The sequence below is a fragment of the Eptatretus burgeri genome, chromosome 6 (genome assembly GCF_056783735.1).
Source record: "Eptatretus burgeri isolate ZD-2024b chromosome 6, Ebu_testis_v1, whole genome shotgun sequence".
Lineage (NCBI taxonomy): Eukaryota > Metazoa > Chordata > Myxini > Myxiniformes > Myxinidae > Eptatretus > Eptatretus burgeri.
The window spans coordinates 48,667,480-48,681,328 of record NC_140966.1 but is presented as its reverse complement, the minus strand read 5'-3'; the positions used below and the strand labels follow the sequence as shown (position 1 = coordinate 48,681,328).

The 13,849-nt window shown below is 44.9% G+C and overlaps 1 protein-coding gene across 1 annotated transcript in view; it reads right to left on the bottom strand.

The window, feature by feature from the left end:
• LOC147024723 (uncharacterized) overlaps window positions 1-13,849 on the bottom strand; it is a 99,000-nt gene that overhangs the window by 34,915 nt on the left and 50,236 nt on the right. Inside the window, exon 6 of the mRNA XM_085884899.1 lies at window positions 2,900-3,024. Within this exon, the coding sequence (XP_085741025.1) occupies window positions 2,900-3,024 (125 nt within the window). The remainder of the gene's footprint in view (window positions 1-2,899; window positions 3,025-13,849) is intronic.

Here is a 13,849-nt window from a genome sequence, read left to right as displayed (position 1 = left end):
CTGAGCACTCGGGGACGTCTACGGTGTGTGTGCCGAGAGTCATCGCCCATCATAACAGTCATAGATGGCGGTGTGCGAAGCGATCCTTCCGTCCCGGGTCGAGACCTACTGCCGGTACGGTGTTCGGTGCATGGCGTACACGGTAACGCCCCGGATCGAGTTTGGCAGCCTGGGCACGGAGTTCCCAGCGACCCGGAACGGGAGATACTGCCGATGTTAAACCTGCCTTCAATTGGTCCGGAGGTGACAAGATCAATGGCAGGGGAGGTTGAGATGACCGGGGCACTGATGCTGCCCATGTTGAGCCTGGTTTCAGTTAGTCCGACGGTGACAGGACCGATGCCAGTGGAGGTCGAAGTGATCGGGGCACTGATCGGGTGTCGAGTTGAGTCCACTCGTGCTGCCCTCGCATCGCACACGTACACCGGCGAAGCGGTTGCACCGCGTGCGGTGGCCGACGTCTCGGTGCTCTACCGGGGTCGAAGCGCCCTACTCTCGGTGTTTGTGGTGCGAGGGGAGGGGCCCGCCCTTTTGGGTCGGGACTGGTTGACGCACCTCGGGCTGGATCTCCAGTTCGTACCTCCAGGTGTGCCGGTGCTCCCTTCGAGGCTGTCTTCGAGTTCCGAGGGCGAGGTTCTGGTGGCGGGAGCCGCATCGATGCAACGGGAGCGGCCGTTCGTTGCTGCCTGCAACGGTGATGTGCGGTTCGGGAGCAACGCGAGCCGTGCCAGCTCTCGCACTGAGCTCTCGCGCTTCGGCGGCGCTCATGAGGCAATGCGCGCCTGTGTTGTTCGGGCAGTTTCAATGGGGAGTTGCAGCGAGCCCGTCGCGTTCAAGAAATGGACACGTGATGTGGTTTATGGGTTGCTGTTCATTGCATATTTGTTTTTCATTGCTCTAGTGATGCGGTTTAACGTTGTTGAAATAAATGCCGACAGTTCAAGTGTGAGAATAGGTTTGGCTGAGATCAATCAATGGGATTTGCATTATGATCAATGGGATGTGGAGGCTTTGGGAGCGATGGTGGCAAATAAAGAGGTTTTATTGGCCTCCCGTTGCCCCAGGCCACGTGTGGTTGCTTTGTCATGTACAGGCATTTTATCGAAAGAACGCGCTGTACGGGAAAGTGAGTTTGCGATTGTACCAACGATGTTCTTATTGAATTATGACGAGCCTGTGGTTGAAGTGTGGTTTGAATGGAGTTGCTACCGTCTAACTGCCGTGTGGGTCTCGGAGATCGACTCGGAGCCAGGGCTGGTGCGCTGTTCAGCGTTACCCCCACCTCTGGTTTCGGCAAGGTCAGACGTGCCTGGCGCCTGGGACGCGGCTCTCTGTTTTCGCTCAAGGCCGTTTAGACATGCGTTGGAATCTCAACTGATTGTGGTGCGTGGGTTGTTGTAGGGCATTGGTTGCATCCAGCCAGCGGCGCTGTTCAGCGCCCCCACCCAAGGTCAGTCGGGTCTGGCGTTGGCGCCACGGCTTCCAGACAGCGGGCTTCCGGCCTCGGAATGTTTATCTGCTTCAGGTCTGGCTGGGGGAGATGTGCCGCCTTGTTGGCCGGAGGTGTTTGATGGTGCCGGGGGAGGTTTGCTCGGGAGGTCGACACGACCTCGCCGAAGGCCATGTAAGCATGAGCCGCCTGGGGGCGCTTTTGCTGCGTAGTGCTGCTGTGCTTCTCGCCTTGCTGCTTCATATCGGTAACGCGGTCAGGGTTTTGTAGGTGCATTGTGCAACTCGGTCTTCGGAACCTGGCCGTTGCAGCTCCACTCGCTCACATCCACACGTTATATGATGTGATGTGCTTTTATACTTTGCTGTTTTCTTTTTTGTACCTTGTCTGCTTTGATACCGTGGTATTTCGTGCTGCTTATGCTTATTATGATGCTGATCATTTAATAATCATGGTTTTAGGAGGGAGGAGTGTGGTATAGCCTGCGGGCCTGCGGGGCAGGGCATGATGGTGGGGGGAGTGGTCGGCGTGATCATCGTGTCTGCCAGGGATATAAGGAGTGCGCGCCGCCTGAGGCGTTGTAGTGGGTGCCGTAGTCGCCACGGCTCGTGAGTGCATTATGTACGTAATAAAGGAGAGCTGCGGGCAAAGTACGCCCGCGCTCGCGTTGGTGCAACAAAGCCGGGCTCGACTGTTCCTCCGCTCGTGTCTGCCTTATAAGCATCCCTACCACGACATTACAAGAAATTGCTCATTTCTCCATGTTTCATGGAGTGAAATTATTTGATTTTGTTCTGTCTATACATTTCAGGAATTGTTCATTTTCTCTGTAATGGTTTGACAGATATGTTTGCCAATGTTTTGCTGATTCTAAGTGTTAATTGGTCTTCATGATGTGACTGGGCATGATAATTGCTGTTCATTGATCTAAATCTAGTGTGTAGTGATTTTATATCAAAATATAAACAAGAAAAAAAACTAACAGAACAAAGAAAATTTGGAAAAAAATATTGTTGATACATTTCAAAAATGACAAGGTATACAATGCCAGAGCATTACTATTTTGAAATGTAGTTGTTTGCCCTTCCCTTTCAGTCATACAATCTTCAAGACAACAGGTAATCACATCAAAGAAATGGAGAATGTTCTCCTTTATCATGGAGATACAAGCAGCCTCTGTCAGCACAACTTTGGCAAGACATGACAGGTGCCTGTCTATTATATCCCAAAAAGTAAGCTTTTGACACAGCATCCTGGCTTAGATAGAAAAAAAAATCTATATGGGTCTTGCAAAAAGTGGACAGCCCTTCCTGACCAGAGGACCCTTTGTGTTAATGCTGCCATGGCAGGCAGAAAGTGGTTCATAAGGTGTGAGTTTCAAACAGAGACATCTAATGAGATAACTGTATTTCAAACACATGCAACTTCCTTAATCACCATGTTCCTTACCTCATTATTGGATGGAACTCTTCGTTTTTGCCTTGCCAGTATCATCCACTCAGGTTCTATTGGATCAGAAACTCCCACAACTCCAGGCCTCTCCATCAGGTTTCCAAATCCTGGTGATACCGTTTCTGCATTACAGGTAAAGCAAAGTTAAAGAATGGTATAACATACGATATTTTGGTAATTTTGCCTGCATTACAAGGCATCAGTTGAAATTTTGTTAATTTTAAAGTGGCAAAGAAAAATTAGTGTGGTAAACAACAGTCAATAGTCACTTTTACTCCTGAAAGCCTAAAATATCAAGGTCCTTTACAAAAAAAATAAGACCACCTGTCTGGAAGCTCACCTGGATCAGGGGCAACAGTCACTTAAACCCCCACGCAAACCCTCATCGACACTGAATTTTTTAATGCCATGAACAAACTTTGGTACATCAAAGGTGATGAAGGTTGTGGTCGTTTCATTGTAATTCTTTGTGGAGTTCAGAGAAGAGAGCAAATACCTATTTTTGGGGGGTCAGAAATCCCCTCTATAGACTCCCTTAATGAGCACAGATTTTGATGCAGTCAATACACTTTGGTACATCACGGGTGATGAAGGTGGTAACCAAGTTTCATCAAAATTGTGTGTGTGGTTTTGGAGAAGAAAGCAAACACCTATTTTGGAGGGCAGCCCCCCCCCCCATAGACTCCCTTAAACCCCAATTTTTTTTTATAATGGTGTGAACAAAAGTAGGGGTGATGAAGGTTGTGCTCAAGTTTCATCGAAATTGTGTGTGGAGTTTCAAAGAAAAAAGGTCAGGTCAGGTATGGGAACATGCGCCAGAGCAGCGCGTCACTGCGTCCACTTTCCGCCGGTACTCCAGGGGTCTCAGTCTCACCATCCCCCAGACAGATGCCTGGCCCATCACAATCTCCTTGAGATGCCGATCAACCTGCTGCAACCACGAGGCATGTGGTCGGCCCATTGCCCTCCTCCACTCACGAGACTCCCTCGCTGAGAGAATCTGGTGAGCAGGATCAGCGTCAAGAAAATGAGCCACATGTCCATACAGCCGCAGCTGACGCTCACAGACTATGCAGGTAACAAATCTCATTTGAATCTCTCTCAACAACCGCTCGTTGGACACAAAGTCCGACCAGCGATAGACAAGGATTCTCCGAAGAGACCTGGTACCAAAGGAATTAAGTCTCTGTCTCAGACCCCTGGTCAAAGTCCAAGCTTCACATCCATAGAGCAAGACTAGAAGCACCAAGGACCTGAAGACTTGGACTTTCATCCTCACGCACAGGTACCAGCAGCACCACACCCCATGATCCAGTGAATCCATGACTCCCCAGGCCCGACCCAGATGTCTGTTGACCTCTGACTCACAGCCAGCAGAGACATGAATATCACTGCCAAGGTAAGTGAATCTCTTCACGACCTCAACATCCTCACCATAAACAGGCACAGACAGGACAGCAGCATCCAAGATGTCATTGAAAGCCTATATCTTAGTTTTGACCCAGGAAACCCATAATCCCATCCTCTCCAACTCCTCATTCAGCACCTCAAGAGCCGCCAAAAGGATGTCTAAAGTCTCTGCAAAGATGACTGCATCATCTGCGAAATCAATGTCAGAGATCTTGAAATTCCCAAATGATGCACTGCAGCTTGATCTCTCCGACATCCTCCCCAGAATGCAGTCCATACAAGTGCTGAAAAGTATGGGGGCCAGTACACACCCCTGACGAACTCCAGTAACAAGTCAGAGATGGTATCACCACATCTCACAGTACTCTCAGTCCCAGAGTAGATTTCAGACATCAGATCGATCAGTTTTGGTGGCACCCCACAAAGACTAAGAATCCTCCAGAGGGCATCCTGATTCACTGAATCGAACGCTTTACAGAGATCAACATAAGCTGCAAGCAGCCCCTGCCGAAACTCTCGTCTGCGTTCGGTGAGGACACGAAGAGCAAGGATATGGTCAATCGTTGACCTCTTTGGTGTAAAGCCTGACAGCTCTGGACACTGGTGCTCAAGCAGATGGTGGCGAACCCTATCAAGAATTATCCGAGCAAAGACCTTGCCTGGCACTGAGAGCAGCATCACCTATCAGTAGTTGTTGCAGTCTTGGCGATCACCCTTCCCTTTCCAGAGAGGGACAACAAGGCCCCTCTTCCAGTCAGTTGGGATGATGCCTGTGTTCCAAGCAGAGCACAGAACTGCATGCAACAACACGAGTGCAGCATTTCCACCAGCCTGGAGAAGTTCAGCATGGATGCCACAGATCCTTGGAGGTTTGCCCCATTTCAACCGGTTCAACGCAGCCGATGTTTCCACAAGCGAAGGTGGACCACAGTTGATTGGAGGGTCAGCAACAGTGATTGTAACACCCCTGACGTCCAACTCGACAGCTGGTGGATCAGCCTGGTACAACCGCTTAAATTAACCGGTCCAACGGATCTTCACTTCGGACTCCTCTTTCAAGAGCCTCCCACCCTGCTCTAATTGCAGTACACCAAGGGATGGGCTTAGATGAATGCAATGTGTGAATTCCCCTGAAAGCAGGTAGAGAATCACTTGACCACAGGTGATGCTCTACCACCTCACAGATTCCTCACACATAGGCCTCCTTGTCCACCCTTAGCGCACGTACAGTTTCACGTCTCAGCTCCCTGAACAGCTCAGTTCTGCCATTCAGCCTGGCCCTGCAACTCTGGTCAATGGTATCCAGTGTCGCTTGAGAGACAAAATTATTCTTGGCCCTCCGGTGAGTTCCAAGACATCCACCGGCAACATCAAGGACGGTGGTCTTGAAGGCACTCCACAACTCGTCAGGATCTCCCAAAGCACCCAGACACCCAAAATCTCCACTCAGCTTGTTCGCAAACTCTTCAGCTACCCTCTCGTCCTTGAGCTTGCCAACATCCAGCCGAGGCGAGGATGGTACCATTCTCCTGGGTTTAGTTTGAAACTTAAGAGTTGCTACAACAAGCTGGTGGTCAGTATTGAGGAACTGAGCACTCCGGTAGACCCTGCAGTTCTGGATCATCCTCCAGCACTCATCAATGAGCACATGGTCAATTTCCTTTGCACACCGCCAGCATTGGAATACCAAGTCCAGCAATGAGCCTGTGGGCACTGAAAACGTGAACTGCTCACCCGAAGTCCATGACTTCTTGCAAAGTCAAGGAACTTAGTGCTATTCAGGTTCACAGTTCCAGACCCATGGGGCCAACACACGTCTCATGACCATCCCTATCAGTTCCAATCGATGCATTGAAATCCCCCAAGACTAGAAGTGTATCTCGCCTGGGGCACTGATCAACCACAGACTCGAGCATGGCAAAGAATGCATCCTTCACGGTGAGATCACTCGCCTCAGTCGGAGCATAAACAGAGAGCAGGGAATTGACACCCAAGGAGTGACAAATCCTTCGTCTCATAATACGCTTGTTGACCGGTGTTACCTCAATTATCATTTGAGTCAGCTTATCGGACACGGCTACAGCAACTCCTTGGGCATGGTAACCATCATAGCGACCAGACCAATCGTAGGTGTAACCACCCACAATGATCTCGCTGCAATCCGGTCTCCGAACCTCAGAGAGTGCTGCAATACCAATGTCAAAATGCTTGATCTCAAATGATGCTGGAGACAGCTGATCATCCTCTCATAGGGACACAGCATTCCAGGCACCCTCCCTAAGGGACCACCTCAGGTTAACCCAAGGAGACCACCGTCAGTGGACGACACCTCAGCACCACTCCGGCCTACTCTCTCGCAATCTAACCCAGGAATGATACCCCGTGTTTTCCCTCCTATCATCAAAGATTGGGGGTCCCAAAGGCTTTGCCCCAATCCCGTCATCCGGTGAGCTGCCCTGTGAAGGGAAGCTGCACATGAGGTACTCCCATGGAGTGGGTTTTCATATTTTCTTTTGCTATTGCTTTTTGTATGTTTTGTGGAATGAAGGGTTTTACGGTGGCCGGAGTGCACATCCTGCCACCAACCCCCCAATAAGAAGTCACCCAACTGCAGGACATCTGCACACAGTTGGGCACTAGATATGGATGGCGGTTGGCTCACAAGGAGCTCTTCCGCCCTTTGAACAACTCCTACACCCTTTAAGAAAAAAGCAACTACCTATTGTGTGTGTGTGTGTGTGTGTGTGTGTGTGTGTGTGTGTGGGGGGGGGGGGGTTGGGTGACAACCTCCCCGTAAACCTCCTCAAACCCCAATTTTTTTTTATGTCATGAGCAAACTTTGGTACATACTGGGTGGTGAAGGTTTTGTTCAAGTCTTATCAAAATCGTGTCTAGTTTCAGAGAAGAAGTTGCAAGTGTTTGTGGACGGACGGACTGATGGTCTGATGGATGACCGACATGTCATCCCATTAGTTCCTGGAACTACATTCTGGGTAAGCTAAAAAATCAGGGTCTAAGGGGGTATACAGTGGGTTTCCCCCCAAAATAGGTATTTGATATAACATTGGTTCATTGCTACATTTTGCCAATTCTGTCCCACGTTGACTTCCTCCTCAGTATCATTATTCTATCAGATGAGCGCCCAGGGGTCTTGCCACTATTTTTTCTTCATCAAATATTACTGGTTTCTTCAAGATGTTGCTTCTTCTCTTCCAAGTTTTAGATCCATTTCACCTCCTTATTGTGTTCTTTTCGATCTTCATAAATTCCTTTCCAGAATTGTTCTGGTTCATCTTTTTCAGGAGGGGATGACACATTCTGCTTTCATTTTTGTCATTTGTGGTAGAATCTTCTTTGGTTGCTTTCAAACATCTGGCCTTGTTTTCTCTTGCTGGCCTCGTCATCGTTTTCTTAATGGTTTTTTTTTACTTTCGTTATTGTATTTGTACCGTCTCCTTTATGAGTATATCTCTTTGTATCTTGAGTCTTTGCTTCCACAGTGGGAAGGCAATGGCAAATGACCCGAGATAACCCTTTTGCCAATAAACTGTTTCGGCAGCACCAACACTCTGTAAAGAGTATGGTACAGATTTGTATGTCTCACTAATTAGGGTACCCTGTGAGTACAGGGTACCCTATTGTTTTCCTTCTGTTTATTATTAGGGTACCCTGTGAGTACAGGGTACCCTATTGTTTTTCTTCTGTTTATTATTACGCATTATTATTATTATTCTTCCGCCGGCATTTTGCACCCTTTTTCGCTTTAAAAATCATTTTCTCTGGAACACTAAGTCCGATCGACAGGAAATTTTCACCATAGTATGTATCTTTTTTGATAGCACAATCACGTTATAATTATGACGTCATTGGTCACGTGGTACGGTCGCCATCTTGAAAAAAGCGATAAACTTTGGACATCTGTATCTCGGAAACCGTGCAATGGAAAAAATTTTCGTTTGATACATTTTACTAAGCTCCCTATGGGGAACACGTGTGATTTTTCGTGACGTCATAGGTGAAGCGATATACCGGTGAAAATTCGTCAAGTAGAACGCCATATGGGAAAAATCTGAAAAATTCTGAGCATCATCTACGCCAAAAATCACTGACGAAAATGTTTTTTTTGACGTCATCGATGACGTAATTCGGCCGCCATCTTGTTTTTTAGTGTTTTTTTTTTTAAATCTTCTTCTCCAGAACGGCTATGCAGATTAAGGCGAAACTTTACACGCACATTCCCCCTGAGGTCCTCTTTCAAGTTTGTTAATTTGTTGTTGATACGTCACATGGTTTGGCGGCCATCTTGAAAAACTCTAAAACCTTCAAACATCTTCTTCTCCAGAAGCGCTGGTCCAATGAAGGCGAGATTTCAGAACTATATTCGTGACATGTATGCGATGCAAGTTTGTTAATTTCAAAGTGATAGGTCACATGGTTTGGCCGCCATGTTGGATTTAAGAAAAATATTAAATAAAGTTTTCTCTGGTATTTCATAAGCCATCGAAGCGAAAATTTGCAAGTGCCTTCCTCGCTCAAGTCTGCATACATGGTAAAAAATTTTTACCTCAGAAGTCACATGGTTTGGCGGCCATCTTGGATAGAAAAATAGACTTTATCCGATTTACACAAAACTTCACACACTTGTTCGGGTCGACGATGGAAAGCAGAATTTAAATTCATGATATCCTCGGTCACAAGGTTCGGCAGCCATCTTGGATTGAAAATGAATAAATTTTAAAAATCTTCTTCTCCAGAAGGGCAAGACAGATGAAGACGAAACTTCACAGATATATTCCCCATGAGGTCCTTTTCTCAAGTTTGTTAATTTGTTTTTGATCGGTCACATGGTTTGGCGGCCATCTTGAAAAACCCGAAAACCTTCAAACATCTTCTTCTCCAGAAGCGTTGGCCCAATGAAGGGAGATTTCAGAACTATATTCGGGACAGGAAGGCGATATAAGTTTGTTAATTTCGAATTGATAAGTCACATGGTTTGGCCGCCATCTTGGATTTCAGAAAAATATTAAATAATGTTTTCTCTGGAACCGCTTAACCAAACGAATCGAAAATTTGTAATTATCATCTAGCAGGCAGTATGCACGCTTGGTAAAAATTATGATGTCACACGTCACATGGTTTGGCGGCCATCTTGGATTGAAAAACGCACCTTTACCGATTAACACGAAACTTCACGTACGTGTTCCAATACCCAGTTGGAAGCAGAAGATACATTTCTGATGTCATAGGTCACATGGTTCGTCAGCCATCTTGGATTGAAAAACAATATCTTCAAACGTCTTTTTCTCTGAAACGGCTGAACAGATCCAGGCGAAACTCCACCACTATGACCGCCTCTCCATGACGAATAAAAAGTTCCCACCCCCTTTTGAGGTACGATGCAACGTTTGGCAGCCATATTGGATTGAAGGAAAAATATTAATTAATGTTTACTCTGGAACTACTGCATCAATAAATGTGAAACATCAAGTTTATGGTGGAACGCTCATGCGGAATGAGGGTTTGAAATTTCAACGCGATCGGGCCCAGGGTTTGGCAGCCATGTTGGTTTTAAGAAAAATATTAAATAATGTTTTCTCTGGAACTGCTTAACCTGGAGAAGCGAAAATTTGCAGTTATCATCCACCATCGTGTTTGCACACGTGGTGCAAATTATGACATCACAAGTCACATGGTTTGGCCGCCATCTTGGATTGAAGGATAAATATTAATTAATGTTTACTCTGGAACCGCTGCCTCTATATATGCGAAACTTCAGATTTATAATTCAGGTGACATGCGAAATAAAAGTTTAAAATTTCAACCTGATCGGTCACGCGGTTTGGGAGCCAGAATTATTTAATTATTTGAATCTGGAAGCCAGTAATAACGAAATTGAATGCTTTGTGCTGCCCGGTTCGTAACTCATCTGTTCCGTGCCGTCTCGAAGCAGGCCTGTGTTTGTATCACTATTAAATAATGTTTTCTCTGGCACCGCTTATCCTTTCAATGCCAAACTTTGCGACTGTCATCTGCAGAAAGTCCCATGTTGTATCAAAGGCGGACGGACTGTGTACTCCGGTCATCACTGCCAGCAGTTATAAAGTGGCAGTTCTAGTTATTATTATTTTTCTTCCGCCGTAAATTTGCAAAATTTCCAAATTTTTTCGCTTTAAAATGCCATTTTCTCAGAAATGGTAAGACCAATCGACACAAAATTTTCACCAAATATGTATCTTTTTTGATAGCATACATAATTGATAATTATGACGTCATAGGTCACATGGTACGGGCGCCATCTTGAAAAAACAGAAAAACTTTGGAGCTCTGTATCTCTGAAATCTTCTAGGGTAAAAAAAATTTCGCTTCATACATTTTAACAAGCTCCCTCTCGGGAATACGTGTGATTTTTCGTGACGTCATCGGTGAAGAGGTATCCCAGTGAAAATTCGTCAAGTAGAACGCCACATGGCAAAAATTTGAAATTTCTTGAGCGTCATCTACACAAAAATTCATCGTAGAAAAAAAATATTTTGTCGTCATCGGTGACGTAATTTGGCCGCCATGTTGTTTTGAAAATTTTTTTTTTAAAAATCTTCTTCTCCAGAAGGGCTGGACAGATTAAGGCGAAACTTTACAGGCACATTCCCCCTGAGGTCCTCTTTCAAGTTTGTTAATTTGTTCTTGATACGTCACATGGTTTGGCGGCCATCTTGAAAAAACCCTAAAACCTTCAAACATCTTCTTCTCCAGAAGCGCTGGTCCCATGAAGGCGAGATTTTACAACTATATTCGGGATATGTATGCGATGCAAGTTTGTTAATTGCAAAGTGATAGGTCACATGGTTTGGCCGCCATGTTGGATTTAAGAAAAATATTAAATAATGTTTTCTCTGGTATTTCATAAGCCATCGAAGTGAAAATTTGCAATTGCCTTCCTCCCTCAAGTCTGCATACATGGTAAAAAATTTTTACCTCAGAAGTCACATGGTTTGGCGGCCATCTTGGATGGAAAAATAGACCTTATCCGATTTTCACGAAACTTCACACACTTGTTCGGGTCGACGATGGAAAGCAGAATTTAAATTTATGATATCATAGGTCACAAGATTCGGCAGCCATCTTGGATTGAAAATGAATAAATTTTAAAAATCTTCTTCTCCAGAAGGGCAAGATAGATTAAGACGAAACTTCACACATATATTCCCACATGAGGTCCTTTCTCAAGTTTGTTAATTTCTTCTTGATCGGTCACATGGTTTGGCGGCCATCTTGAAAAAAACCCTAAAACCTTCAAACATCTTCTTCTCCAAAAGCGCTGGTCCAATGAAGGCGAGATTTCAGAACTATATTCGGGAGAGTAAGTCGATATAAGTTTGTTAATTTCTGAATTGATAAGTCACATGGTTTGGCCGCCATCTTGGATTTAAGAAAATATTAAATAATCTTTTCTCTGGAACCGCTTCACCAAACGAATCGAAAATTTGTAATTATCATCGAGAGGGCAGTATGCACGCCTGATAAAAATTATGACGTCACACGTCACATGGTTTGGCGGCCATCTTGGATAGAAAACGCACCTTTACCGATTAACACGAAACTTCACAAACGTGTTCCAATACCCAGTTGGAAGCAGAATTTAAATTTCTGATGTCATAGGTCACATGGTTCGTCAGCCATCTTGGATTGAAAAACAATATCTTCAAACGTCTTTTTCTCTGAAACGGCTGAACAGATCCAGGCGAAACTCGACCACTATGACCGCCTCCATGACGAATAAAAGTTCCCACCCCCTTTTGAGGTACGATGCAACGTTTGGCAGCCATATTGGATTGAAGGAAAAATATTAATTAATGTTTACTCTGGTACTACTGCATCAATAAATGTGAAACATCACCTTTATGGTGCAACAGTCATGCGGAATGAGGGTTTGAAATTTCAACGGGATTGGGCCCAGGGTTTGGCAGCCATGTTGGTTTTAAGAAAAATATTAAATAATGTTTTCTCTGGAACTGCTTAACCTAGCGAAGCGAAAATTTGCACTTATCGTCTAGGATTGTGTTTACACATGTGGTGAAAATTATGACATCACAAGTTACATGGTTTGGCCGCCATCTTGGATTGAAGGATAAATATTAATTAATGTTTACTCTGGAACCACTGCTTCTATATATACGAAACTTCAAATTTCTAATTTAGCCGACATGAGAAACAAAAGTTTAAAATTTCAACCTGATCGGTCACACGGTTTGGCAGCCAGAATTATTTAATTATTTGAATCTGTTCGCCAGTAATAAGGAAATTGAACGCTTTTTGCTGCCCGGTTCGCAGCTCTTCAGTCCCACGCCATATCGAAGCATGCCTCTGTTTGCATCACTCTTCAATAATGTTTTTTCTGGAACCACTTTCCCCATGAATGCGAAACTTTGCGACTGTCATCTGCAGAAAGTCCCATGTTGTATCAAAGGCGGACGGACTGGGTACCCGGTCATCACTGCCAGCAGTTATAAAGTGGCAGTTCTAGTTATTATTATTACGCATTATTATTATTATTATTATTTTTCCGCCGGCATTTTGCACCCTTTTTCGCTTTAAAAATCATTTTCTCTGGAACACTAAGTCCGATCGACAGAAAATTTTCACCATAGTATGTATCTTTTTTGATAGCACAATCACGTTATAATTATGACGTCATTGGTCACGTGGTACGGTCGCCATCTTGAAAAAAGCGATAAACTTTGGGCATCTGTATCTCGGAAACCGTGCAATGGAAAATTTTTTCGTTTGATACATTTTACTAAGCTCCCTATGGGGAACACGTGTGATTTTTCGTGACGTCATAGGTGAAGCGATATACCGGTGAAAATTCGTCAAGTAGAACGCCATATAGGAAAAATCTGAAAAATTCTGAGCGTCATCTACACCAAAATTCATCGTCAAAAATGTTTTTTTTGACGTCATCGATGACGTAATTCGGCCGCCATCTTGTTTTTTAGTGTTTTTTAAAAAAATCTTCTTCTCCAGAACGGCTGTGCAGATTGCGGCGAAACTTAACACGCACATTCTCCTGAGGTCCTCTTTCAAGTTTGTTAATTTGTTGTTGATACGTCACATGGTTTGGCGGCCATCTTGAAAAACCCTAAAACCTTCAAACATCTTCTTCTCCAGAAGCGCTGGTCCACGAAGGCTAGATTTCAGAACTATATTCGTGAAATGCATGCGATACAAGTTTGTTAATTTCGAAGTGATAGGTCACGTGGTTTGGCCGCCATGTTGGATTTAAGAAAAATATTAAATAATGTTTTCTCTGGAATTTCAGAAGCCATCGAAGCGAAAATTTGCAAGTGCCTTCCTCCCTCAGGTCTGCATACATGGTAAAAAAATTTTACCTCAGAAGTCACATGGTTTGGCGGCCATCTTGGATAGAAAAATAGACCTTATCCGATTTACACGAAACTTCACACAGTTGTTCGGGTCGACGAGGGAAAGCAGAATTTAAATTTATATCATAGGTCACAAGGTTCGGCAGCCATCTTGGAT